The sequence below is a fragment of the Malus sylvestris genome, chromosome 2 (genome assembly GCF_916048215.2).
Source record: "Malus sylvestris chromosome 2, drMalSylv7.2, whole genome shotgun sequence".
In the NCBI taxonomy this organism is placed as follows: Eukaryota; Viridiplantae; Streptophyta; class Magnoliopsida; order Rosales; family Rosaceae; genus Malus; species Malus sylvestris.
The window spans coordinates 6,608,342-6,635,497 of NC_062261.1; the positions used below are offsets into that span (position 1 = coordinate 6,608,342).

Below are 27,156 nucleotides of genomic sequence, written 5' to 3' on the forward strand. Positions count from 1 at the left end.
CTGTATAATGCAATTGGTTGGCCTAAAACGGGAAGATATTGCTTTGGCATGCTGGCCTAGTAGCACAAACATAACAAGAAAACATCTTAGACTTCATTTTCATTGTAATGTAAAGCTGCAACAAAGAACAAGCATTCATGGGTCCCTGTGATGAACATTACCAGAGCAGTGTAAGATTGTGCTGATTAACATGGACAATAAAAGTAAAAAATGAAAACCCAATTTACTGTAAAAACTAAAATGTATGTTACCATGGTAAATCTGGTTATTATAAACAAGTTGGTCTACATAAAAGAATATCCTTAAACTGACTGTCTAATAATGTGAAGGAAACATGGAAACCAATGATCTCAGTACAACCAAAAAAAAAAAATGAAAGATATACCGTAATGTTATAGCATTCTTTTCTCTGTATATCTTTTCGTTGCATATACCAGAAGGCAAACACATATTTATTATTTAAGAGTAATACGACTAGTAAACTAAATATGGTGTATTTTGCATATATAAGCTTAAATAAGTTGACTAGGGTAGTGTGCTCGCTCGTTTGCACTCAAATTTTAATCTATCTCTCCGCATTTTAATGTAGTTTAGTGTATAACATCGCTTATATATATAGAAACTCTGGAGTCTTTCGTCTCTACATAATGTGATTAATAAGTAAAGATGATTCTAAATAGGTTGCCAAGTTTGACATAAAAAGAAATGATTAATCAAATTAAATTAAAACCACAAGGCACATAGATTTTTATTTCATTAGAACGTGTCTACCAAATTAAATCTGATGTGTTTCATCTCTGCAAAATGTGATTAACTAGTAAAGATGATTCCAAAGAGGTTGAATGATGAAGTATCCACTAGGTCTGACCATATGCTCGTTTGAAAAAGCAAAATAATGAAAGTAGAATACTCATCAATTCAATCTCAACAATTAACACATTATTGAAGGGAAAACGTACAATCCAAATTGGATGATTCCAAAGGGAAGGCTCTAGGAAATAACTAAAAAAAAGAAGAATACAAAGATGAAGTAGAAGTAGACACACGGGGGTTGTATAATGGAAGTTGTCAGATGATTGATTTTGCCAGTTCTTGTTTGTGGAGAAGAGAACTAATTATTGCTTAAACGTCAGTTTTGTATCACATGGGATGTCTTACTAGTGTGATATTATAGCTGAAACAGATTATGGTTTGGGTAGGTTAGAACTTAAAATAACAGTTTAAGTTATCGTTGTAAGATGAGAATATATCCACTACCATTGTCTTCTGAAAACAAAAAAACTAACGGGGAAGACATCTTGTTCTCTGTTGTAACTACGATGACCCCAAGACTAACATATTTCCTAGTGACTGAAGGCAAGTCAACAGCTTTGAGGCAGTTTGCATACAGATGCATATCCTAATGAGACTCATAGGGTCCAACTCATATTGAATTAAATTGTTCAATAAACCACTAAACACAATCCAAATAACAAGCATTCTCTCATGAAATTCAATTGATTCTATACCATTGTACAATAAACATTCAAAACAAATGATTGAAACCTTCATATATATAATCCATCAAAAGTATTCAGTTCATGTTTCTAAAAAAAAAAAATTCAATTCTCAACAGCTAAATTAGATTTACTTACTCCAAATCAAAGACCATCAAATAGCAAGGGAGGGATTGCATGATGAAATGAGATGAAATATTTGTATGTTGAATTTATGAGCATGGGAGGGATTAGAGAAGGTTTTGAAGAGAGATTGGGGGGGGGAGGAGGTAGCTGCTGCAACTGGGTTTGCAGTTTCTACCTCCCAAACTGAAATAGTCGTTGACTTTGCGCGACGTACTTGAATATGCGTCGCACGAAGTCACTTTTGCGCGACGTAAATGCACGTACGTCACGCAAAATTGACAAAAAAGCGGTAAAGCATTCTTTGTTTGGCGCCAAGATCTTGCGCGACGTACGACAACGCCGCGCAAAAGGACTTTGCGCGACGGAACGTTGCGCGAGCAAAGTTATTTTGCGCGACGTCTTAACTAATGCGTCGCACAAAATAACTTTGCGCGACGCACACTGACGTCGCACAAAGTGCCGTCGCGCAAAGTACTTTTGCGCGACGTTTTGTGTTGTGCGTCGCTCAAAACAACTTTGCGCGACGAAATTTACGCCGTCGCGCAAGATTCTGTCGCGCAAACATGTTTTTCTACTAGTGATTGCATTTATGCAAGCCTCAATCTCCAAGTATGTCAGTTTTTCTAACTCTATCTCTAGTTGTTTATATTAATCTTGTATACTATAGATGTTGTTAATTTCCTTTATTATTATTATCATTGGAATTCTTGTGTTATTTTCATATTTTCTAATATTGCTCTAACAATTGTATATCTTTTTCTTTGATTGTTTAAAAAAATAACGAAAAAACACTCATTTTCGAACATCCACATCCAGTGATGTTCTCCATGAAACCATGTTATTATTGCTCGAATCCATGATTGAAATTTACATTTTTTCATTACAATTTCCATCCAATTCTTCTTATATGTTCAAATTTCGAAATTTAATAAACCGATATGGTGTTGCAATTTAATAAAATACAGGATGAAATTAAGTCGAAAACTAAAAGAAAACTCAGATGTGTAACCTTATTGATGAATGCATGAAAGGTTGATAACATAACAAATTGATATGTTGAATCATTAAAATACAGTGTAAACAGGTTTCATGGTAGGATAAAACAGTCCGAAGTTTTGCTCCACACCAGCGGGTTTCTGATTCTCGTTGAACAGGGCAAAGATAAAGCCTTCGATGTAATGACCAGGTCGTTTAGGTGTCCCTTTCAGGGAGGTTACGTGTTTCATGAAATTCCGGTTATATGTACCAGCAAGCTCCGGACTAGTGAAAATTCCGTTCCCGGCAGAAGGCCAGCCACTCTCCGTTACCGCCACCTCGACACCAGCTCCCCCGACTCTCTCCATTGCTGAGATAAAAGCATCAACGGTGGCATCAAACAGGTTGTAATAGCTCAAGTTCCCGTCTTGTACGGGTGTTGATGAATTAAATAGAGCATATTGCAAGGGAATTTTGGTAGGGTTTGATGCATAGGCAAAGTAAGGATACACATTGATCAAAAGTGGCGATCCTCGAAAAAGTAAAAACCCACAAATGGAAGTCATGACACCGCTCGACTCTCCGTTGAATTCACCCTTTGAAGGTGGAAATGAAGTTTTTAAGGCAGTCCCTGGTAAAACAGTGGAGATTTTAATACCACGGTAGCTCCTTTCGTCGAGGATGTTTTGTAGATACTGCATTACTTGCCAAACGGAGTTTCCTAAGGGACCGGGAATAACCTCGTTGCCAACGGTGATGAAGTAGATGTTAACGTCATTTAGGTAGGGCTCTATATTGTTATCAAACCAGTTGTTCACAGCACCTTGGTTTTCTGCCAAAGCGTTTAAGTTTTCATTAGGAACGCCTACCATGACATCGATGTCTTGCCCCCTCAGTGCCCAGAGTACATCTGGATCAGGATTGAACAGCCTTACCTTGCCAATACCATACGCTTTGAAGAGGTTAACCACTTCTCTAGGTTTAGGCAGGTCATCCCCTAACAATCCATAGTTAACACCAATGTCAACCGAATAACCATCCACAACACCTTGAATCGCTGCTAGAAACGACAGAATGAGCGCAATCCATTGCAAAATTGCCATCGCCTTCTGATAACCCATCGAGTGCCTGTTATATATGTAAACCTTCATAAGTGTACATAATAAACTAATGAGAGATGGGACAGAAAGCAAAAACTGTGGAGCTAGCATCCTGTCCAAAAGGACCGAAATAGTATAATACGAAACTATATATAGCTTAAACGGAGGACAACCTTCTATATACATACAAACTCTCTTAGAAAGCATATACGTATAATGTACATACATATACATCCATACATAAATTTGTTGCACTCTTTATGTGATTACTTTCATTGTAATCAAAATATTGATCCTCTCAAATTTCTTGCACTCCTTCCATACAAATTTTTAGATTGTGCACAGGAATTTCTTCAGGAAACAGTTCTATCAAGAATATCCATCCAATGGTAAAATCAACAAAATAACAACCCTCAAGTACAGATTGTTAGCATACAGACTATGATCTTGTATTTAAGTTTCAATCAACAATCTATGAATACTGAAGAAAAGAAAGTGAGATTTCTAGAGAGAGAGAGAGAGAGACAAGCTTGAAGAAGAAGAAAGGACTCTGCTCTATTTGATTCATACGCACACACTAAGCACATGTAGCAAGAGCTGATATTACTTGATCTAAGATTACATCTTAGCTGCACACTTGGACTATGATCCAAGGGCTGATATTTAAAGCTGAATTCTTATTACATTTCAGCATATACACTTATAAACTAACACAGATCGTATCCTACGAAAAAAAAAAATTATGAAATAAGGAATAGCAGGTTGATACTACCTCAAGATACAGTGATCAGATTAGCGGCGCGCAGTGGTTTTTCTACAGGAAGGATTGGATTGCCTGATCCAGATGATGAAAGCCTAGTCTGTCTACCTTATCTAATTTGAGTCTCTGGTAGGTGTCCATTCCTCTGTATATATATATACTAACAATTAGTGCTCTACAATTACAGATTCAACTGATTCGAGATAAGATGGTGATTTTTTGGAAAAAGATGGTAAATTTGGAATTGGACAAATTAGCTAAGAATATAATTTTGTTTTTATATTTGAATTGGTGATGAGGATACATGCTATTGACTGCTCTAACAATTTGGGCTTAATGAATTTTTTTTTTGTTCATTTTAAAGTTTGTAGAAGATTTTACTCTTTATAGCAAGTTTTCGTCATTTTATACTTTTTATTGACATTTTGACCAATATTTATCCATATTTCTCAGTTCGATGGGGAATTCTACTAAGGCTGTAAATTGATTTGAAACATTTCAAATTTGCACTAGGTTCGCAGATGGCGGTTTACAGCAGTGATGAAAAGCAATCCTATCCTGACAACAAAAATTTAACCCATTAACGATATCCGTTGTCAAAAAGAAAAATGTTGTCCAGGTGAGTTTATGCATTTTTCATTTCTATGTTTCATTTTCATATAGCTCTGAGTCTTAATTTGATACATTTTCATGCTATCAACGGCGATTGCTCCCATGGATGCTGTTAACTCTGATCCACTTATTCTAGGTCTGACAGTGATCAATATGCTCAATAAGCTTCAACAAAACTAGGGCTCAAAACTGACCTATCTGTTGGTATTCAAAGTTTACTAACTCAATACCAAAAATATGTGGTTGATAAGTTTTCTAACTTTATCACACATCTCATTATCACTCTCAATAAAATTGGACAAACCAAAGGAAAGAAGCAGCAAGCTTGTTGATAACAACACACTTTGAAATATTAGAAGAGTTTATAACTCTTAAAGGTTACAAGCTGAAAATGAGAATGTGAATTACAAAGAGCCTTATGAGAAGTCTTTCTTATACTTGCGAAAACAAAAGAACCACACAAGTGGTTTTTTTTAATAAACAAAAATACACACACACATGCAATCAATGATGGTGTGTACCATCTTTACACCTTTTCACACATGCAACAACTTTTTGGATAGTTGGCAGACACATGCATTGCATCATTCCAAGTTGCAATCACAACCTTTCGGCTAGTAGCTCACACTTTCTGAAAAGTGTTCCAGCACTTTCGGCCACTGTATTTGATTTGAACTTCCAACACGCCCCCTTAAATCAAAATACCTTCATGCCTAGCATTTCACGCAGCAACCGAAATGATTCAACTGGCAGTGGCTTTGTGAAGATGTCAGCTACTTGTTCCTTCGTGTGACAATAGACAAGTTAAATTGTTTTTTGCTTCACGTGGTCCCTCAGAAAATGGAACCTGGTATCAATATGCTTGATCCTTCCATGTTGGACTGGATTCCTAGCAAGCTTGATAGCTGAAATGTTATCCACATGAATCACAGTTGATTCCACTTGTGGATGACACACTGACTTCAACAAATTTCTTAACCAAATTGCCTTACACACAGTTGAGGCTACAACAACGTATTTGGCTTCACACGATGACAAAACAATAATTGATTGCTTCTTTGAAGTCCATGAGAAAGCTGTTGATCCTAGAAAAAACACATAGTCATTTGTGTTTTTCCTTTCATCTTGGTCACCTCCCTAATCACTATCTGAATAACCAAATAATTTTGCATCTTCACCAAAATTATAAAACAGACCATAGTTTAGAGTACCTCTTATGTACCTCAAAATTCTCTTGGCAGCCAGCCAATAAGACTCCCTTGGTGTTTCCATGTACCGACTCACGAGTCCAACGCCATAAACTATATCAGGTCTTGTGATTGTAAGGTACCTTAGGCTTCCAACCAAGCTTTTGTACACGGTTTAGTTTACAAACTCACCTCTCATTCCTTGGACAGCTTCAATCCAGTTGCAACTGGAGTGTTGACAATATTGCACTGGTCCATATTGAATTTCTCTAATATACCTCTCATGTACTTTTGTTGAGAGATGTAGATACCATCACTTTCTTGCTTCACCTCTATGCCAAGAAAGTATGACATTAATCCATTGTCAGTCATCTCGAATTCACTGAACATGGATTGCTTGAACTCACGGAACATTGCTTCATTGTTTCATGTAAACAACAAGTCATCTGCATAGAGACAAATAATTAAGAACTCCCATTTTGTACCATTCTTCATGTAAACTGAATGCTTATATCGATGTTTCTGAAATCCATTTTGGTGAAGGTAGTTATCAATCCTTGAGTTCCAAGCTCGTGGTGTTTGCTTGAGGCCATACAAAGCCTTATTCAAATGATACATATTTTCTTTTTCTCCTTATACTTGGAAGCCTTCTGGTTGTTCCACGTACACTTCTTCCTCAAGTACTCCATTAAGGAAGGTTGACTTGACATCTAGTTGATAAATTTTCCATTTATGATGAGCGGCAAGAGAGATTAGCAATCTTACCATGTTAAGTCTTGCAACTGGAGCATAAACTTCATCATAGTCCACTCCATACTTTTGTTTGTAGCCTTTTGTTACAAGCCTTGATTTGTACCGATCCACACTTCCATCTGCTGTGCGTTTGATCTTATACACCCACTTGACACCAATAACCTTCTGATTTGGTGGGAGCTTTGTCAACTCCCAAGTGTCATTCTTCTCGATGGCATAGATTTCTTCCTCCATGGCTATTCTCTAACGATCTTCTTCCACAACTTCATTGAATGAGAGAGGCTCATGGTCTGCATACAAGCAGAAAAGGTTGGTTTCTTCTTCTTCTTCTTCTTATCCATATATCTCTGTGAGACTTCTTAGCCTCACTGGAGTTGAGGAGCTGGTTTCTTCATTGGAAGTAGGACCACTCATTGCAGTTCTGTGCAATGGAGTTGTTGTGATTGGAGCAGGCTATTGCTAAACAAGTGGTACAACTTCTGGTTTTTCAAAATCAGTGGAAACAATCTTCTCTTTACTGACTTCTTTGTTGTTCCACTTCCATGCCTCTTCCTCACTGAAGATGACATCTCTACTAACCACTAATTTGCCAGTTAGTGGGTTGTAGAGCTTATATGCCTTGGACTTTTCACTATAGCCCACAAACACAGACTTCACCTCGATCATCAAGCTTCCTTCTCTTGGCTTCTAGAACTTAAGCATATGCAACACACCCAAAAACTCTTAGGTGTGCAACATTCAGCTTGTATCCACTCCAAGCCTCTTGTGGTGTCATCTTCTTGACACTCTTTGTTGGACATCGATTCAACAAATAAATCGAACAAGCTACAATTTTGCTCACAATTCTTTTGGCAAATTCTCTTTAAGCATAGGCTTTGTCATGTCAAGGATGGTTCGATTCTTTCTTTCGGCTATCTCATTTTGTTGTGGGGTATAGGCAGCAGTCAGTTGATGTCTAATTCCTTGCTTCTTGCAATATGCTTGGAAAGCATTTGAGGTGTACTCTCCACCTCTATCTGATCTCACAGCCATAAGCTTGTGGTTACTTTCAGCTTCTACGAGTGCCTTAAACACATTGAAGACTCTTAGGGCAGCCGACTTCTCCTTAAGAAAATAAACCCAAGTCTTCCTACTAAAGTCATCAATGAAGGTAATAAAATACCTATTACCTCCATAGGACATAAGATCTAACGGACCACATATATCCGTGTGCACTAACTACAGTGGTGCCTTTGCTTTCCATGTATCACCAACACAGAATGATAGTCGTGCTTGTTTTCCAAGCACAAAACCTTCACATACTTGGTGTGTGGCTTCAATCTGGGGTAGACCACGAACCATTTCTCCACTTGCCAATAACTTTAGGCCATTAAAATAAAGATGGCCAAACCGAAGATGCCATTTCCATGACTCATCTTCCATCACACTAATGTTGCAGCTTCCAATCTTTATGTTCAACTTCAACGGGAACATTCGGTTCTTTAACATTTGAACACGTGCAATAACCTTTCTCCTTGCATTCCTGAGAGTGAGAAGCATATTCTCCATATGTATAACATACCCTTTCTGGAGCTGTTGACCAATGCTCAAAATGTTGCTCTTCATACCTGGTATGTAGTAGGTATCAGAGATGTATTATTCTTTACCATCCTTCTGGATGATTTTGATCTTTCCTTTGCCTTCAACTGGCAACTTTGAGGAGTCACCAAGACTCACAGATCTATAAGGCCCATCTTTGAGTTCGGCAAAAAACTCTTTTTTTCTACACATGTGGTTGCTTGCACCAGAGTCCAAATACCAAACATCTTGTTGGCTACTGATATCATGGTGTCCTAGTAAGACTGACACACCCCGACCCTGATATTCTCCGAATATCAGGATAGACACGTTCTAGCTGACACCCGAGGGTGACGAAAGCTATTTATTGAATGCAAATGCTGAAAACAATGGATATATAAGACTTGGAAATATAAAAGAATAATGAATATGCATTTAAGGAACGTGTTCAGAGTATACAACTAACCAGAATACTAAAAGAAATAATATAAAATTGAATGAACAAAGGAGTAGGTCCTACACCAAGAGGACTTGAAGATATCGCTACGGAAGTTCCTTGACGCCGAGATTGTATACCTCGATTCTAAGTCCTGAATGGGGGCACAAAACAAAGGTGAGTGGACCAAGTTCATATATACAATAATAATAAAACAATTATCAAGATACTAACCCCCATAGTTTATATAAAGAAAACTACTAGCATAAGAAGTGATAGTTTTACTGAAAACCTTAACATACCAAAAATATCTCAAAAGACATCGTGGAACACAAAATATCAAACGTCACATAGATCGTCTCGTAGAGCGATGTACTGCTAGTCAGATCACTGAATAAATGTAACTCCCGGCCCTATACCAGCACTGTGGTCTTTGCGCCCGTAGCCAGAGATTACGAACTCCCAGCTTAATGCTTGCTCCGTGTCCCTCAGCCCATAGCTAGGGATTATTTCTCTCGGCCTATCTGCCAATACCAGATCATCGCCCCAGGCGGCATAGTGTCCACTAGGTACGCACAATTAGTTACGCCTCTCATAAATAACCACTTCATAGTATAAAGTCATCCATCGTTTATACTATAAAAAGGGGTTTCTAAAACAGTTCTAGCATCTTATCGTCATCCATCAGATAGTTTACTAGTTCATGGTTTTTATAGAAAATATGATATATGTTTATACCATATTTAGGGCCTCGTATTTAGACCTCGTATAAATACTTGGGGGACTTAAATGTAATTATGTAATAAAGGAAGAGGCAAATATGTAATAAGTGATGAGTCCTTATTCTATAAAAGGACCCATCACCCTCACAATTGGGGAGTGCTCATTCTCACCCTCGGAGGCCAATTCCTAAGGCTCCTCACCCTCTCAACGCTCTCACTCTCAGAGCTCTCCCTCCCTCACTTCTCAGAGAAATACAATACAATCAGTGTGGACGTAGCCTAAACCTTGGGGTGAACCACAATACATCCTGTGTTATTTACATTTCTTGTAGATTCATGGTCGGATTTACGTTGTTCCAAGACCTCCGGTTTTTTGCATCAACATTTGGCGCCGTCTGTGGAAATCGACACAAAAAGCTATGTCGGTTCTCTTTCAATTTTTTCATCCCACCACCGTGAATATGCAAAAACCCAACAACCCAAAGCTTTCCCAGAAAAAACCCAGGAAACCCAGAAAAGCCCATCTCTCTAGGTTGAAAAAAAAATGATAGAGATAAAAACAGCTTGATCTGTATCAAACTATAGAAGGCTGTTGAGATGGCATCATCAACAGCTTCCACATGATGGTACAGAGGGAAAATGAAGTTTGTGCCTTCAGGGGACTCATTGGTCGTCATGGCCCTCACAGCCAACAATGGCTGCCCCACCGACACTCCAGATCTCCAATTCCCAAACGACTGTCGGCGCCCAGTCGCAACTTCCCATCGCCACGCCGGCCTTCCACGCGTCCATCTCGCGCTTATCCTCCTCCGTCTGCCATGGCTTCTTGCAGCTCCGCCTCTGGTACCAGCTCGTGGACCGAAGCACCTTGGCCAGACCCGACTCCCTCACCGAGGCCTACTCCCGAAACACATTGGCCGGACTCGACTCCCGCATCGTCCTTCCCTCTCTTCCGTCGTCACTCTATTTAGCTCGAATCTATCTTGTCTTTCTTAGCCGGCGCAGCCAAGGAGTTCGTTGACAAGCTCGAGTTCTTCAGATCCGCCACAGACGGCGCTAAAGACACTGTCGTCGATTTCGTGGGCATCCTAATCGGCTTGCTGTTGCTTTATTTTGTCAAGTATGTGACTCGACCCGAGAAGGAGACGAGTCGGATCAGAGAGGTTTCGTCATGGGAAGAGATGGAAGACTAAATTCCGGTTGGTTGTGGGAATCATCCACACCAATTATTTGGAACATGTGAGAAGAGAGAGGAATGGAAGAATGCAAGCATTTCTTCTTAAATATTAAATAATTGGGTTGTTGGAATATATTGTCATAAGGTAATCCAGCTATCTGCTGCCACCCAGGATTATCCTAAATCCATTGTTTGCAATGTTCACGGAGTCAAACCAAAATTTCTGGAGATAGGCAACAAAAAGCTAGAGCAACAACAAAATGGAGTCCATGCCTTCACCAAAGGTGCCTATTACATTGGGAAGATGGCATGGAGCAAAGGCTACAAGGAGCTACTCAAGCTTCTTCAGGATCATCAAAAGGAATTAACTAGACTTGAAGTTGATTTATATGGAAGCGGGAATGACTCTAATCAGGTTCAGGAAGCTGCCAAAAGATTGGAATTGGTTGTTCAAGTCCACCCTGGTCGTGACCATGGTGATCTTCAATTTCACGAGTAAGCTTCTACTTATCTGTCCAGCTTCATCATAAGATTAAATTCATTTTGTCCAAATGAAGCAAACTGCAGAGCTAGTGTTCATTCCTTCCATGGTTAAGCCTCAAAGCAATGGCAACCCTGCCTTCTACTTCGTCTTGTCTAAGATTTCAGTGGTCTGCTGTGGTTGGAATTGAGATGGGAACAAGGTCCCAGTAGAAACCAGGCCGAAAGAGAAAGGCAGTGGCAGACAAAGCAAAAGGAAAAGAGAAAGAAAAGGGAAAGTAAAAGCAAAAGCAAGTGAGTGTGTCTGGAGGTGGAGAGATCAAAGAAAGGAACAGAAAAGAAAAAAGATCATGTCGTTGGGAGAATATTTCAGAAAGTAGAAAAGAGGAAAGCAAAAGGGATGCACATGGGGACACTGCAAAAGCAAGGTATAAACACCCCACCAGAATGATGTAATTTATTTTCCTTATCTTTCGGAAACATCTGTATAAACCCTATCAGATGGTACTATGTATAAACCCCATCAGAGGGTTAAAAAAAAAGGGCAAAGCCCAAAATAAATGGGCTGGAATGTTGTGTGGAGGGTGAAGGCCCATAAGCTCAAAATAGCACCAACCAGGTGACCAAAAGTACGCCCAGTACTCCAAAATTATTCGGCAACTTGCCGCTATTACCACCAACCAGGTGATGAAATGTACAACTCGTACTCTAATATCATTTGGCAACTAGCCATTCATACCACCAACCAGGTGATGAAATGTACAACCCGTACTCTAATATCATTTGGCAACTAGCCATTCATGCCACAACTAGGTGATGAAATGTACAATCCGTACTCTCCTTCATGCCACCAACTAGGTGATTAAAAGTACGCCTAGTACTTCAAAATTATACATGAGCACTACTCATGTCAATCATACATAAACATACATGAACACTATTCATGTCAATCATACATAAACATTCATAAACATCATTCATATCAATCATACATAAACATTCATGAGCATCACTCATGTCAACATTCATGAGCATCACTCATGTTAACATCCATGAGCCTCACTCATGTCAATCAACATAAACATTCATGAGCATCACTCATGTCAATCAGCTTCAAAAGCTTCATTTACAAAAGCTCTAGCTTCAAAAACTTCATTTACAGAGCTCCAACTTCAAAGCTTCACTTGCAAAGCTTCACCTACAAAGCTTCAGTGCAGGGTATACAAATACCGCCTCCGAACAACCGCCACTTCGGCCCATACATGGATTCAATTTAAAGACTCCAGCCAACAGACTCTATTGACCGAATACTTGGGGGACTACATGTTGTACCATATATTGGGCCTCAACGGGGCCTCATGAAAAATACTTGGGGGACTTAGCCCATTATTTATGTATTGAGAAGCGAGCCCTTATTCTATAAAAGGGACTCCCTCACTATCATTAGAGCAACATCAACTCTAAATTCATGTACTGAGGAGCGAGCCCTTATTTTATAAAAGGGACTCCCTCACCTTCATTAGAGAGCAACGCCGCCAGCGAAGCAACCTCCTCGCCGCGAACATCACTCTAGCCCATCATTTATGTATTGAGGAGCGAGCCTTTATTCTATAAAAGGGACTCCCTCACCTTCAACGCCACAAGCCGAGCCAACCAAGGCAACATAAGCCACGAGCCGAACAGCCTCACAGCATGTGCTACTTCTAGTGCATCATTTCAGAATTGAGCACTGCCTCACATCGAGCGTCAGTTCAAGACAACATCTAGTTACTTTGGCCTATACATGGACTGAATTTCAAGTCTCCAGCCAAAAGACTCTCTTGACTGAAGACTTGGGGGACTACTGTATATACCATATTTAGGGCCTCGTATTTAGACCTCGTATAAATACCCGAGGGACTTAAATGTAATTATGTAATAAAGGAATGGGCAAATATGTAATAAGTGAGGAGTCTTTATTCCATAAAAGGACCTCTAACCCTCACAATTGGGGAGGGCTCATTCTCACCCTCGGAGGCTAATTCCTAAGGCTCCTCACCCTCTCAACGCTCTCTCTCCCTCACTTCTCAGAGAAATACAATACAATCAGTGTGGACGTAATCCAAACCTTAGGGTGAACCACGATACATCCTGTGTTATTTACATTTCTTGCAGATTTACGGTCGGATTTACGTTGTTCCAAGACCTCCGGTTTTGTGCATCAACATAACGAGACGATAATCAACATTTCAATAAACATGCTTAACATAAAATCAGTTCGTAAATTCGTAAGGCATGCATTTCATTTATGCAAATAAACTATAAAATTATGTAGATTTTAGAAGGGGTTCACTTACAGATACTCCGTAGGAACAGAGTTGTGCGGAAAAAAGGATTAAAGAAATCCCCACTAGCAACTTCACCTAAGCACAAAAATGTACAATTTACGAAACTACCCAACTATAGAATTTCAAGAAATGGAAATGGGTCATCGTTTTGGATCTGGATTAGGGTTTAGGTTTAGATTAAATAGGGTTAGGACTTATTGGGTTTTGGGTTTGGAAAGTTTAGGAACAAAGGGAGTGGTTTGGGTTTGAGCCTAAACCCACACAACACATGCCAGTGCACACACACACACACATGCACACACATACGCACACACATTACATGCACACACCTATACACACGCACGGCACCATACACACATACACACGTGTACCATACACACTCACACGTACTCACCATACACGTACACACCCACATGGACACACACACACACTGTACTCGCACACACCCAGCACAACACATACCCACGAACTTGCCGGAGTTCGTCATCGGAACCGGACATGCATGCATAAAAACAAAGGTTTCCACTTGAATTTTCATCACCAAAACCTCACAATTATACTTAAGAACTCACCCAGATGCACTGTAGCAGGTTTTGGGAAGAGATAGACCTCGAACTCGCCGGAGTTTGTCCTCATTTTCTTGCCGAATTGGGTTTTTGAAGAGTTGGCAAAACTGCTTCTTCTTCTTCTTCAATGGCGAGAGGAGGCGATGAGGATCGATTTTGTACCGAGTCATCGGAGTGAGCTTCTTCTATGCCGTGCATATCTACCATAACCATCATCGACCCAAAACATCATCGTTTGAATCACTATTACCACTACTAGTACTAGTAGCAGTCAAATTTAAAGGCAAAGAAGTAAAGGGGGAAGTAAAAACCCAATTGGTGGTGTCCAGACCCAACAAAGAAATCAACCTGAAAACTACAACCAGCGGAACCACAAACAGCAGAGCCGCAATCGACGAGGAGGAAGACCACCATGCATGCTGATGAATGTTGTCGGAATTACTAGTTGCACCCACCTTCTTACTACTTGCCGCCATCATCTGTAGAGCTGGATAGGTAGCTAGAGAGCTCTACATTTCTGTTTGTTTGCTGAGAAAAGTGGGACAGATTTCAGGTGGTTTTAGAGAGAGAGAGTTTCAGAATATGGGAATGAAGGTCACAGGATAGGGAACACAAATAAAGGGGTGGGCCATTTGGGCTCACCAATTAGGAACTAAAAAAAAAACCATTTTTAAATCAAATGAGGATGGGGTGTAACAAAGACTATAAATTCCTCACCAGCATTTCCACTTGATTCTGCCATGTTGACATGCTCACCATTTTTATATGAACATTCATTGGTATAATGTCCATATTGCTTGCAACTGTGACACTAGATATGCACATTTCCTCAAGTAGATCTCCACTCTTGAGATTGACCTCAGTTTTGTGCATAGCCTCGACCTCTTCCTCGGGCTCGTCCTCGGCTACGGTTGGATGAACTCCCATGACGTGAGTTCCACTGACCATGACCTCCATTTGGTTTGTCAATATTCAACTGTGACTCCAAAGCTTGCTCTAGCATTGTGGGGCTTGCATTCTTCTGAATGCGTTGCTCGTGAACCAGAAGGGATCCTAGCAGTTCCTCTGCACTCATTGTCTACAAATCCTTGGATTCCTCAATGGCAGTCACCACATGTTCAAATTTGCATGTAAGGGATCGAAGGATTTTCTCCATGACACGAACGTCTTCAAGCTTCTCACCATTCCTTTTCATTTGATTCACAATTATAAGTAGTTGAGAGTAGTAGTCTGAAATGTTTTCTCCTTCTTTCATATGAGCAGCTTTTTACTTGATCTACTATTTGGTAAATTATGCTTAGAGGGTCCCAAACTTGCTTGCTGGTTGTTGCTTCTGCAACCTTCTCAAACGTTGAATCTTCTAATCCTTGATATAGAAGATACAATGCCTTATTGTCATTCTTTCATAACTCCTTGAGAGTATTCCTTTGATCTGTAATGTAGGCAGCTTCTTGCTCAGTAGTGTGTTCATCATACCCATTACTGACAACTTCCCATAAGTCCGGTGATCCAAACAATGTTTTGAATTGGATGCACCATCTTTCATAATTTTCTTTCTTCAATGTGGGAACCTAGAGCTGCACTAAGTTAAATGCCATAACTACTGCACTTGCCATAAAGGTAATCTGGCTTTGATACCAATTGTTGGTATTCAAAGTTTACTAACTCAATACCAAAAATATGTGGGCAATAAGTTTTCGAACTTTATCACACCTCTGACTATCACTCTCAATAAAATTGGACAAACAAAGGAAAGAAGTAGCAAGCTTGTTGATAACAACACACTTTGAAATATTAGAAGAGTTTATAACTCTTAAAGGTTAAAAGTTGAAAATGAGAATTGGAATTACAAAGAGCATTACGGGAAGGCTTTCTTATACTTGCAAAAACAAAAGAACCACACAAGTGGTTTTTTTTTAATAAACAAAAATACACACACATGCAATCAATGATAGTGTTTGCCATCTTTACACCCTTTCACACATGCAGCAACTTTTTGGATAGTTGGCAGACACATGCATTGCATCATTCTAGGTTGCAATCACAACCTTTGGGCTAGTAGCTCACACTTTCTGAAAAGTGTTCCAACAATTTTTGAAAAGTGTTCCAACAATTTCTGAAAAATGTTCCAACAATTTCTCAAAAGTGTTCCACCACTTTCGGCCACTGTATTTGATTTGAACTTCCAACATCTTCACGTCGCTCAAAACTGGTACATTTGTTGCTGGGTTCACTAGAGAGCATGGAAAACAAGCTGTGGCTTCCCGGATGCTGATTCGGTGTCCTACGTATTGAGGAAATGAAATCTTTCTAAGAAAGAGATTAACGATCTTCAGTTTGAATTTTTTCTAAGAAAGAGACTGATATTATATCTCTCAGATCTTTTGTTTCTAAAGAAACCGTGGATGTAAAAAAATCACGTATATGTTGAAAGAGAATAGAACAAAGGTTGTGATCTCTAACTCAATGAATGAGCGAATCTACTGATCATTGATATTTATAACAGTACAAAGCTAATAGTAATCCGTGGAGGACAAAACTAATGTACAAGTGATAACATAATTACAATTCAAAGTAGATTAGAAATTGGACCCCTGATAGGACTATATCCAGTCGTGGAAGAAGACAGTAGTTGTTTATCATATGTGATAATCTAAGGCATTATGTTTGAAAGTGTTAAAAAAGATCTAGGAAAGAGTAGACCCCAGAGTCTTAAGTTATTTTTTTGGGAAATTACTAAAAAATAGTAGCCAATTATATATGAAATGTTCTTACCGGTAAGCACACATTCCATGAGTGAGCTGAAAATTTACAAAGGTTATTACCGGTAAGAACGCTTTTAAACTTTCCGATCTACTAATGAACGTGTTCTTACCTGTAAGAACACGTGTAAATTTTCAGTTCTACTAATGAACGTGTTCTTACCGGTAAGAACACGTTCATATTCTAGCGTCATGTTTTGTACTAACTTCTAAACAATTAATTTTAAGCCTCGGGATCTACTTTTTTCCTAGATCTTTTAAAAATATATATGTATATATATTCCAAAATAATAAGCAAAGATCTAGAAAAATGCATGTCATAGCAACCCTCACGAATTGTCGGCAGAATACAGGGAATGACATGTCTTGACAAACCATGACTTGTCTTGACACATTAACCCTTCCATTGTGGCACACCATAACAAGACTCGTGAATTGTCGACAGAATGCATGGCATGTCATGACATGCATTCTGCCAACAATTCACGACGCTTATCATGTCGGGACCAACATTGATGTTTTGGCGTGCCACGATGCGAGGGTTAGCATGTCATGTCCATACATTTTTCTAACATGCGCTAACCTTAGCATCGTGGCATGCTAAAACATTGTTGTTGACATGCGATGACATGTCATGTCTTGACAAGCCATGACTTGTCTCAACACACTAACCCTCCCATTGTGGCACGTCATAACAAGCCTTGCGAATTGTTGACATAATGCATGGTGTGTTGGGGCCAACATCGATGTTTTGGCGTGCCACGATACGAAGGTTAGCTTGTCATGCCATGCATTTTTCTAACACTTTGACACGCTAACTCTCGCATCGTGGCACACTAAAACATCAATGTTGGCATGCATTTTGTCGACGTTTTGAGCGCTTGGCATGCGATGGGAATAGTTTTTTAAAAAACTCGCCTCAGGGCGCGCCAAGGCGGCCTTGGAGTCGAGGCGGCAGCCATGTTGGCTCTGTTTTGTGGGAGTGGATGAAAAGCTTGCCTAGCTTCGTCGGGGCGCACCTCAGGGTGTTCGATTGGGGGTCAACTTTGTTTAAAAGTTGATGAAACCTGATAAAAATTCTAGTTGAAATCTAGGTTTTTTCTTGGGTTACAAAGAGTTTGGACAAACGAAGAAGACGCAAGCTTTTGTGGCTGATTTTTCTCTTTCCTAACAACTTTTATCAGCATATTCTTATAGTATTCTTTTTTGAAAGTTTTTGTTTTTATATTATTTTATATATATTAAAAAACTAAAAGATAAGCACAAAGATTTTTTTTAATACTTTTTATATATAGACTTAAAAATCTCAGAAGATATCTGTACTTTTTGGCATAATTTTGTTATATATTATTCTTTGTTTTTTTTAAGACTCTATATATATCTCATCAAGATATTATAATATATATATATATATATATATACATATATATATAAATTTAGGTTTCGTGAGGCTTCGCGCCTAGGTAAGACTATCTATGGAATGCCTCGTCTATGCCTCCACCTTTTAAAACATAGGATGAGAATGTTAAGAGATTAGGATGCCGTGACATGCATTACCCAAAAAGTGTATTCAGGGCTTAATAGAGGGAAGCATCAACAAAATGATGCCATGACATGCAGTACCAAAAAGTGTCTTCAGGGCTGAATAGAGGGAAGCGTCAACAGGATGATTACGTCGATAAACAAAATCAAAAACTGTTCTCTGTTTTGAAACTCTACCACGTTTTGTGTATCATATCTTTGTTTTGTCAATCATTAAAACTAGAGCTCCTATTGTATACTAGTTTGTCAATCAATAAAATCAAAGCTCCTACAGTGTGCTGTCGAAAGGCGAAGAGAGCTCGAATGAGTGTCATCAATGCTTCATTTAATTTTTGGAAATTTTAACGAAAAACTTCTGGTACTGTTCACTTTAACGAAAAACCACATTTTTACATTAAAAAGTCAATCATGTTACTATTCACTTCACCCTTTATTTTGTCTTTATCGTTAAAACTCAAAGTTTTCAAATCCTTTTCATTAGTTTTCCTTTTAAGTTTTAGTCACAACTTATACAAATTTATATAATACCTGCAAAGTATGAGGTGCGTCAAACCCAAAGTCAGTCGTGAAGCAGGGGCCTCTAGCAGAGCAAAGTAATTGGTACTACTCACTTATTATCTGCAATGATCCATGATTGTTTGCACCTTGGCTAGAGAAAGATGCCTCTTCCGTTTCTGTAAAATCAACATCACTCCTAAAATTTATGTTCTCACTAGGAGAGCCCTGTAAGCTGCATAAAACGCTTGCAAATGAAATAAGTACAGAAGGTAGACCTTAGAATAGGCCATGAATCAGTAAGAAACCAAAAAGATAATAACTGCCACGTACCTGGACGAAGAATCGGAGCTTTCGTATTGATAGAAATGGAGGAGAGGTAGGGCAAGATTTGGTAATTGCCTTTCTACAGTTTGCTTGTTTGTAACGAAATCGTCAACGTAGGCCTCACACACTTCAGCATTTGCACCACCAGGTTGTCTTTTGAAACTAACCATCTTGGTTTCAGGATCAACTGGAACAACAACATATCCACTAACCCTTCTCGTCGTCAAGTTAATATCCCCATCAAGCACTTGATTATCTATAGGTGTAAATCTCCCTGATTGAGAAAACTCCGCTGTTCCATTCCGCACATGCTCCTCAGTTCTACTACTTAGTGATACACCATTTGTAGTTTCTTCTGTATTATCTTCCAAAATTTTACCATTGTCATAATCCTTTGGGTTTTCTAAATCTAAAAGATCCATGCCTTGCGTTAATCATACCAACCTTTTTCTTCTATGCAGATGCTACATGGAAATAGCAAAATCCAGAGGGTTTCAGCAACCTTCGATCGAAGTACTGTGCAAAATGGATCATCCGCGAAATGAAGAAACGATTTCACATTAAAACAAAATCATATTCATTAGGGTTGAGCAGAAAGAATTAATTTCATGTCACATAAACAAGTTAAATCAGTATAAGATTACAGGAAAGAAGGGCTTATCGTCATAAATAATATCTGTTAACTTTAATTGACAATCATAATATATTTTTAAACATATAAAAATCTAATCAAATTTAAAGACTTCAACCCACAAATTTTCAGTTTAATATCGTTTTCTAGTATAAACATGAAAATAAGGTACAAAACATTTTATATTGTGCAAGATATGAATAAATCAGCAATTGATTAATTTCCTAAACTCCCAAAAAAATTGAAATCAAATGAAAAAAATGGGCATAAATCGATTCGTATCTTAGTTGAACAATTCAAAATTCCAAAATCATCATCCGTCGGTCAAAAAGAGCTTGTTTTTCTCAATAAGAGCGTCTTAAGGTTTTAGAATAAAGATTGTATGATAATAGTATTTGATTATTGGGTGTGGGTTTATTGATAAAATTTAGTTTTATTGTTAATTTATAAGATTTAAACCTACCTTTCACTGAGAGGTAATGAATAATACTAAATCAATGTCCTAAGTGGCGGGTGAGTTTAATTGTTGAGTCTAGTAAATGGCCACTCCTTTAGCCTTTAGGACTATAGTGGAATGGATAACCCCACGAGATCATGCATTCGTGAAGTCAGTGATCTGATTGTTGTGCGGAAGCGTCATATATGAAACCAATAAGCTACAACAGCAAAATATGATAAGACAAATAATCCAAATGACACAAGGATTTATACTGGTTCGGCGTAAGCCTACGTCCAGTTCCAAGACGGCGAGGAAATTCCACTAATATCAAAAGGAGATTACAAATAGAGTTTTAACTCTCAAACCCAAATCCCACATACACCCAATAGCTCTCACTCTCACAAAGAACAATTGGAGAAGATGGACACACATCAAATACCATCTCTCCCAAAAGCTACACAACATGTAGCATCAACATCTTTGATTGAGGGATAACTAACAAAAGGGGATTACAAACAAATGGGAAGGAGCAGCACTGTTTCAAATGGGAGAGTCGAACGCTCTCCCTGGTATGGCTCTCATCTGATGCTGCTCCCCCACCTCTCCCACATTCGGCTGCAACCTTTATCCATACAAAATCATCCAATAAAAAATCCAAATCATTCCTTTACAAACATCATCATGACGTTCTTTTTTCTTTTCAACAAACATCATCATTGTGTCTTTACTCATGATGATGTTCACCAAACTTTTCTTTGTTTAGTTTACTAACCGAAAGGCATTTGACTTGTTGTCCACTTGGCCACTAATTTGGCCACTATCCAACACTGATATCCCTTACCCTTATTTTGTTAGGTTCCTTTGGTTTGCATGATGATCTTTTTCATTTATGCACACAAAGTTTCTCTTGACATTGAGAGCCTGAACGCAATATTAAGAAATATTGAAAAATACATCGATATGATCTAAGGGTCATAGATTCGCACCGAAAGGAAGAATTCTTCCCGACAAAGAGGGCACTTTGGTGTAACTAGATTTCTCACATTTACACTACAGAGTTCGCAACAAATCAGTGTTGTGATTGGCTCATATTTTGAGCTGTTAACAATTAAGTGACTTTGTGTGTTATGCTTTCGGAATAGTGACCAAATGTGTCCATATCTCATTTTGGCTAATAGTGGAAGACAATGATGATGTTTCATGGGATTCTTTTGTTTTGGCCTTTTTTATTGATTTCCCATTTGCATGCCACGAAAGTGGTTTTGGGTTTTGAGTAAAAGGCAAAGGGAGCATGATGCATCATCATTATGTCTATGCAAAAAAGGAGAGGTTGATTCATTTTTCTGTCCAAAAAACTGCCTACGTCCTCCGAGAGATATTGATCTTCACTATGAGAATAACTAGTACAAGATATACTTGAGTTAAATCGACATAACCCAAACCCCAATCCCTTGTACCCTCACAGAATTTTACTAAGAGACTCACTCTCCCCAAGAGTTTCTCACTCTTACTCTATATTTTCTCTCCTTTGTGTTCTCCTTCAGATGCTCTCTCTCACCCTCTCTCCACTTCGGCTCTTTGCAGTTAAATGGACAGAAAAATGAATCAACCTCTCCTTTTTTGCATAGACATAATGATGATGCATCATGCTCCCTTTGCCTTTTACTCAAAACCCAAAACCACTTTCGTGGCATGCAAATGGGAAATCAATAAAAAAGGCCAAAACAAAAGAATCCCATGAAACATCATCATTGTCTTCCACTATTAGCCAAAATGAGATATGGACACATTTGGTCACTATTCTGAAAGCATAACACACAAAGACACTTAATTGTTAACAGCTCAAAATATGAGTCAATCACAACAATCTCCATCTTGGCGAATATACTGTGCAAAAATCCTTGCACCCATCACCAAAGTCCATTGGCCTTACGTACCAGCATACACACCCTGAATCAACCTCTTTGGTCATGTTTCGATTCAGTCACTGCCAATGCATGTGCAGCTGCTGCAAGCTAAAAATCACCATTTAGCTTCAGACGAGATCTCGACACATCTTCATCTCCTCCAGCAAGTTTTTCCCCTTCTTTATTGTCTGCAACCTGGAAACTTGTCAGTGCACCCATTTCCAGCAACACCCGTCGAGCCAGACAAATATTCCTCACACTTCTCCTCCTTCATGACCATCTCATCACCTGTGAATCCTATAGCTCCACCTGCTGCAAAACGCCTGCAACACTTAAGACTAAATATCACCAGGAGAAGTGTTGCTTCGAGTACCTAGAGGGCAAACTCGAAGTCTTCCGCCACAAAATTGCTACAACCCGGACCAAGATCATCCTTTCTTTTTCTCAAAGGACAATTTTTCTTTTTATGCCCGAATTCTTTGCAGTCGTAGCATTGTAAACCCTTGCCTCCAGAACCGGATCTGAACCTATTGTCTCTCTCAGATCCTCCTCCCAATTTTCTTCCACGATTCCAACCTTGAACAGCTAAAGCAGTCTCGTGACCACCATCAACAATGGTCTTCTTCTTTTGTGTATCATAAGACACCAAAGAAGCCTGCACCTGCTCCAAACTTACTGTATCTTTTCCATGCAGTAAGGTTGTCACAAGATTTTCATACGAATCTGGAAGTGAGGTAAGAAGTAAGAGGGCTTTGTCTTCTTCATCAACCTTAACATCAACTTTCCGCAATTGATCCAAGTATCCGTTGAACACATTCATGTGGTCCATGAGATTCCCGTCTTCATCCATCTTTAGCTTGTACAGCTTCCGCTTCAGATGTAACTTGTTGGTCAAACTCTTAGCAATAAAGAGTTTTTCCAACTTCTCCCAGAGTGCAGGCGTAGAATCTTCATCCATAAAATTATTGATAATGTTGTCAGCTATACAGTGTCGAATTGTGCTAACACAACGCGACTCCAGCTCCTCCCACTGGTCATCTGTCATTTCTTTAGGCTTCCCATCTTTTCCCTTCAAAGCTCTAGCCAAGCCTTGTTGAGTCAAGACATCCTTTACTCTCATTTGCCAGAGAGTAAAACTACCTTTCCCATTAAACTTCTCAACTGGAAATGACATGTTTGTAGTCATCATGGTGAATAAAAAATCTGAACCGTCAATGAACCAAAGCTTCCAACAAAGCTCTGATACCAATTGTTGTGCCTTGGCCCGTTTATCAGTGCAGAAACGAGATTCAGATTACAACCTCACCAAATCACACTCAGTTGAACAAAATAAAATATGAGCTAATCACAACAATCAGATGCCCACAAGGAATGAATGCGTATTGCCTTCTAAGCGTATAACATACGACACACAACTGCTGCAGTGGAACATCATCTGCTGCATCCACTCCTACTTCAGCTTGAGTTTCAACGTTGCTCTCATTAGCAGGGATTGATTGTTGCCGCTGCCTTTGTTGCTGAAACAAATATTCGTAAACCAACACTCTCCATCTATTCCAATTCCTGAAACAAATATTTGTAAATCAACAAGAATTTAAGTTTCGGCAATTTTTTAATCCTTGGTTGAACGACGGTGAAGGAACAAGAGGAGATTACACGCGTGTTATCCAAATTCAGTAGCACTACGAAAGGTTGACCTTTAGACGCGCCTATAAACATACAATAGCTATAAAGGTTGAACGTAACTTGCAAGACAAGAATTTAACGTTTCACGGAAAACTGTACCTGGCAACAGAATGGCCAAGGACTCCGATTGATATTGATCCAAGAACGATCCCACTCCAGAAGAGTATTTTTGTGCGTAGTATAAGATCTACAACCATCTGATCCTTAGACATTTCAGAGCTGCAAAAGATACAAAATCACTCAGGCCATCTCTAATTGAGAGAGCTAAAGGTTCATAAGCCAAAAAATGGTCTAATTGGTCCAAAAACTCATCTTCAACCGATGAATGAGCTATAATTTTATAGAGCCCACCACCAGACCATTATTTGACCGAAGGTTATCAGGCTGGCCAAATGTAGTCCACCTTTTAACCTTTTTTTGGGACCCATTTCTTCAAATGCAATAATTGATTTAAATTTAAAAGTTAGATTTGAAAATATCCAAAAGTAGTTTATAAATTAACTAATAAATCTAAAGTATAAATTTTAAAATAATAAATTATTGAAGGGCTATGTTTAGCTTCTTTGGTTGAAAATAATTATTTACAAAGCTATAATTATGGACAGAGCTATATTTAACTATTTCGGTTGAAAATAGCCTTAATGCACATCAAAGTAAGAGAGCTAGTATTAAAGCACAATTGCCATAATAAGATTAATACTGAAGATTCAAAAAATTGTGCTGAGAACAAAGCCACTTACAGAAAATAGGGAAGATCCTTGCAGGGCCTGACTACCGGCACTCCATTTTTGAAACTGTAGAGACCAACAGCACTAATTTCCTTTCCCAAAGGAAGAATCTTCACGTCATCCAGCACACCAACCTTCAAAACCAAAAGCAAATCAGAACAAAAAAAAGTTACATTAAAAAGATTATAGAAACTAAAGACACTACCATCTCCAATTATGGATAGGCTACACGGACACGGACACGAAGATTGCGATAGCGATACGACAAATTTCAAAAAATAAGAATACGGACACGGCTGGGAATGACCATTAAAATATAATAAATGTTACATATATTAAAAACAATATTTTGAATTCATAATATAACACAATACTCATGTTCATCAAATTCGTTCACCATACACAATAATTAAAACACAAAATATCTTTAATATTTACAAAAAATGCCTCTACCGCATCTTGACTAGTGTCCAAATCGTGTCTTGTTCGTGTCCAAATCGTGTCGAGGATGTGTCCAAGGTTTTAGAGTGTCCATTCAACCGGTTCCTTTCGGCCCGAAAATGCCCAAACCCCGACTCCAGCAAGCATGCTAAGGTGGGCTAAATCCTAGGACTGCAAAATACAGCAAGACGTGCAGCCCCACCTATATTCTATTGTTAAAAAAAACAGTAAAGTAGTAAAAATAAGAACAGTAAGAGCCAAAAGTTTGCAAAACTCACAGGGTACTTGTTGCCGATAAGTGTCTTCACGGCTGAATAGAGGGAAGCGTCAACATGATGGTTACTTCGATAAACAAAATCAAGAATTGACTTCAGGCCGAAACCACGATCAACAAGAATAATACTATCATCAGACCGCCATCCGAAAAGGGCCATCCAATCGTTCAATACACACTTCACACAAAAATTCAATTTCCAATTCAGTATTATGCAAATAGACTACAGGTAAGACGGACCCAAAATTTAGATTATAATTAAATCTCAATAAATTAGTAACCTTAAGACCAAAGAAAATCTACTAATTTAGCAAATATAAAATAATTGATAAATTTAACAACTTATTGATTAATTAAGGTATTCTTTATCCTCTTTATTTTTTTTGAACAGACTTTCTTCAGAAACTAACATTAGAATTTTATCCTCTTTATTAACTAACAATAATATATATATTTATTTAACCAAATAAAATTCATAAATCTAATCATTTTTCTTAAAATATGTTATAAATATATTACGTTATTTATTTTAATAAATATTTAAAAACTCTATTTAAGTAAATATTATTAACTTACATATTACGTTGGACTAATATAATTTTTTTTTATAATGCATTAGTTCATAAATTTAGCAAATTATTTTATCTCAACTCGGAACCTCACCAGAGATTTATTTTATTTTGCATTTAAAAGAATTAAAAAAATAGAATTTACACGATACATCAGAAAATCATTTTTAGGCAAACGTTATCTCAACTCGGAACCGGACCGAGGTTATTAATTTAACGGTATTAAGTTATGGAAACTTTTGTAGAATAATACAAAAAACAAAACGCACATATTGGGTTCTCTGAAAAAGTAGAGTATTCTGAACAAGTACGCCGGACTTGAAACTATTCCATTTGCGGTCGAAGGTAGACTTGGCTTCGACGATGCCTCGTACGACAACGAGCTTTGCGTCGGACTGATTGGATTGATCGAGCGCTGGGTTTGAACGGAGCCCGGAGACTTTGACGGAGGGAGCTTTGCGGATCTTGCGTAGGGCTGAAGAGTAGGAGCGGAATTTGTGGAGGGTGAGCACAGAGGCGTAGGCTAGGGCGAAGCCCACAAGGTGGCTTTTGAAGGAGAGGGCGAGTCCGGAGACTAGGGAGTTTAAAATTTGACCGGGCGACGGCATTGCGCGCGGTGGTTGTCGTCAGGATTTGCTTATACAAGGCGGGCGACGGATGAGAGAGCACGGAGAGAAGTCGTGAATTCATAGTGCGTATTTTTTTTTTCTTGGTCTCTCTCCTTATTTGTCCTTTAAATTCTAATTGAAAAAGGAATCCCACTGTTGCGTTACATTGCCAATTTTCCTTTTTGACTTGAAAATCAGGAACAAGAGATGCCCTCCAACCCATTTAACCACCTCCAGAAGTCCAAATTTGCATGGGCAATTGGTGGCCCATGCAAAGCATGTCCAAACTCCCGAACAAGATATGCTCGGCTTTTGTTAGTCGGCTAGGTTGACGTCAGCATGATGTCAACCACATTTATTATTTTTCTTTTGTCAGGTGCTGTAATACATGTGCCAAGATAGGAGAGTGGTCAACACAAACTGCAGCAATGGGCTTCGCTGTAGGGGTCCAACAGTAGACCCCAGTGGCTCGC

At 38.7% G+C, this 27,156-nt stretch overlaps 4 protein-coding genes across 5 annotated transcripts in view; all 4 read right to left on the minus strand.

Annotated features, from left to right (window-relative positions):
• LOC126606769 (probable glucan endo-1,3-beta-glucosidase BG4) overlaps positions 1 to 4,562 on the minus strand; it is a 50,137-nt gene extending 45,575 nt beyond the window's left edge. The window contains exon 1 of the mRNA XM_050274161.1: positions 4,470 to 4,562. The gene's annotated coding sequence lies outside the window, so the exon portion shown is untranslated. The remainder of the gene's footprint in view (positions 1 to 4,469) is intronic.
• LOC126606750 (probable glucan endo-1,3-beta-glucosidase BG4) lies at positions 2,608 to 4,562 on the minus strand. The gene is made up of 2 exons (XM_050274144.1): positions 4,470 to 4,562; positions 2,608 to 3,725 (listed from the first exon to the last, which is right to left on the minus strand). Exon 2 carries the CDS (start codon positions 3,716 to 3,718, stop codon positions 2,687 to 2,689), a length of 1,032 nt encoding a protein of 343 aa, XP_050130101.1. The 5' UTR covers positions 3,719 to 3,725; positions 4,470 to 4,562; the 3' UTR covers positions 2,608 to 2,686.
• Positions 4,563 to 16,142: 11,580 nt separating this feature from the next.
• LOC126606809 (uncharacterized) lies at positions 16,143 to 19,891 on the minus strand. 2 transcript variants are annotated; one of them, XM_050274203.1, is made up of 3 exons: positions 19,407 to 19,891; positions 19,107 to 19,252; positions 16,143 to 16,558 (listed from the first exon to the last, which is right to left on the minus strand). In XM_050274203.1, the coding sequence occupies exons 1-2, from the start codon at positions 19,820 to 19,822 to the stop codon at positions 19,228 to 19,230; spliced, it is 441 nt and encodes a 146-aa protein (XP_050130160.1). In that variant the 5' UTR covers positions 19,823 to 19,891; the 3' UTR covers positions 16,143 to 16,558; positions 19,107 to 19,227. The 2 variants fall into 2 exon arrangements, with proteins under 2 accessions (XP_050130160.1, XP_050130154.1); XM_050274197.1 differs by having other exon boundaries at positions 19,107 to 19,308.
• An 844-nt stretch (positions 19,892 to 20,735) lies between these two features.
• Positions 20,736 to 26,807, minus strand: LOC126606833 (E3 ubiquitin-protein ligase SPL2-like). Its single transcript, XM_050274224.1, has 6 exons — positions 26,345 to 26,807; positions 25,511 to 25,684; positions 24,804 to 24,925; positions 24,163 to 24,282; positions 23,730 to 23,940; positions 20,736 to 21,555 (listed from the first exon to the last, which is right to left on the minus strand). The coding sequence occupies exons 1-6, from the start codon at positions 26,681 to 26,683 to the stop codon at positions 21,436 to 21,438; spliced, it is 1,086 nt and encodes a 361-aa protein (XP_050130181.1). The 5' UTR covers positions 26,684 to 26,807; the 3' UTR covers positions 20,736 to 21,435.
• Positions 26,808 to 27,156: the final 349 nt, after the last annotated feature.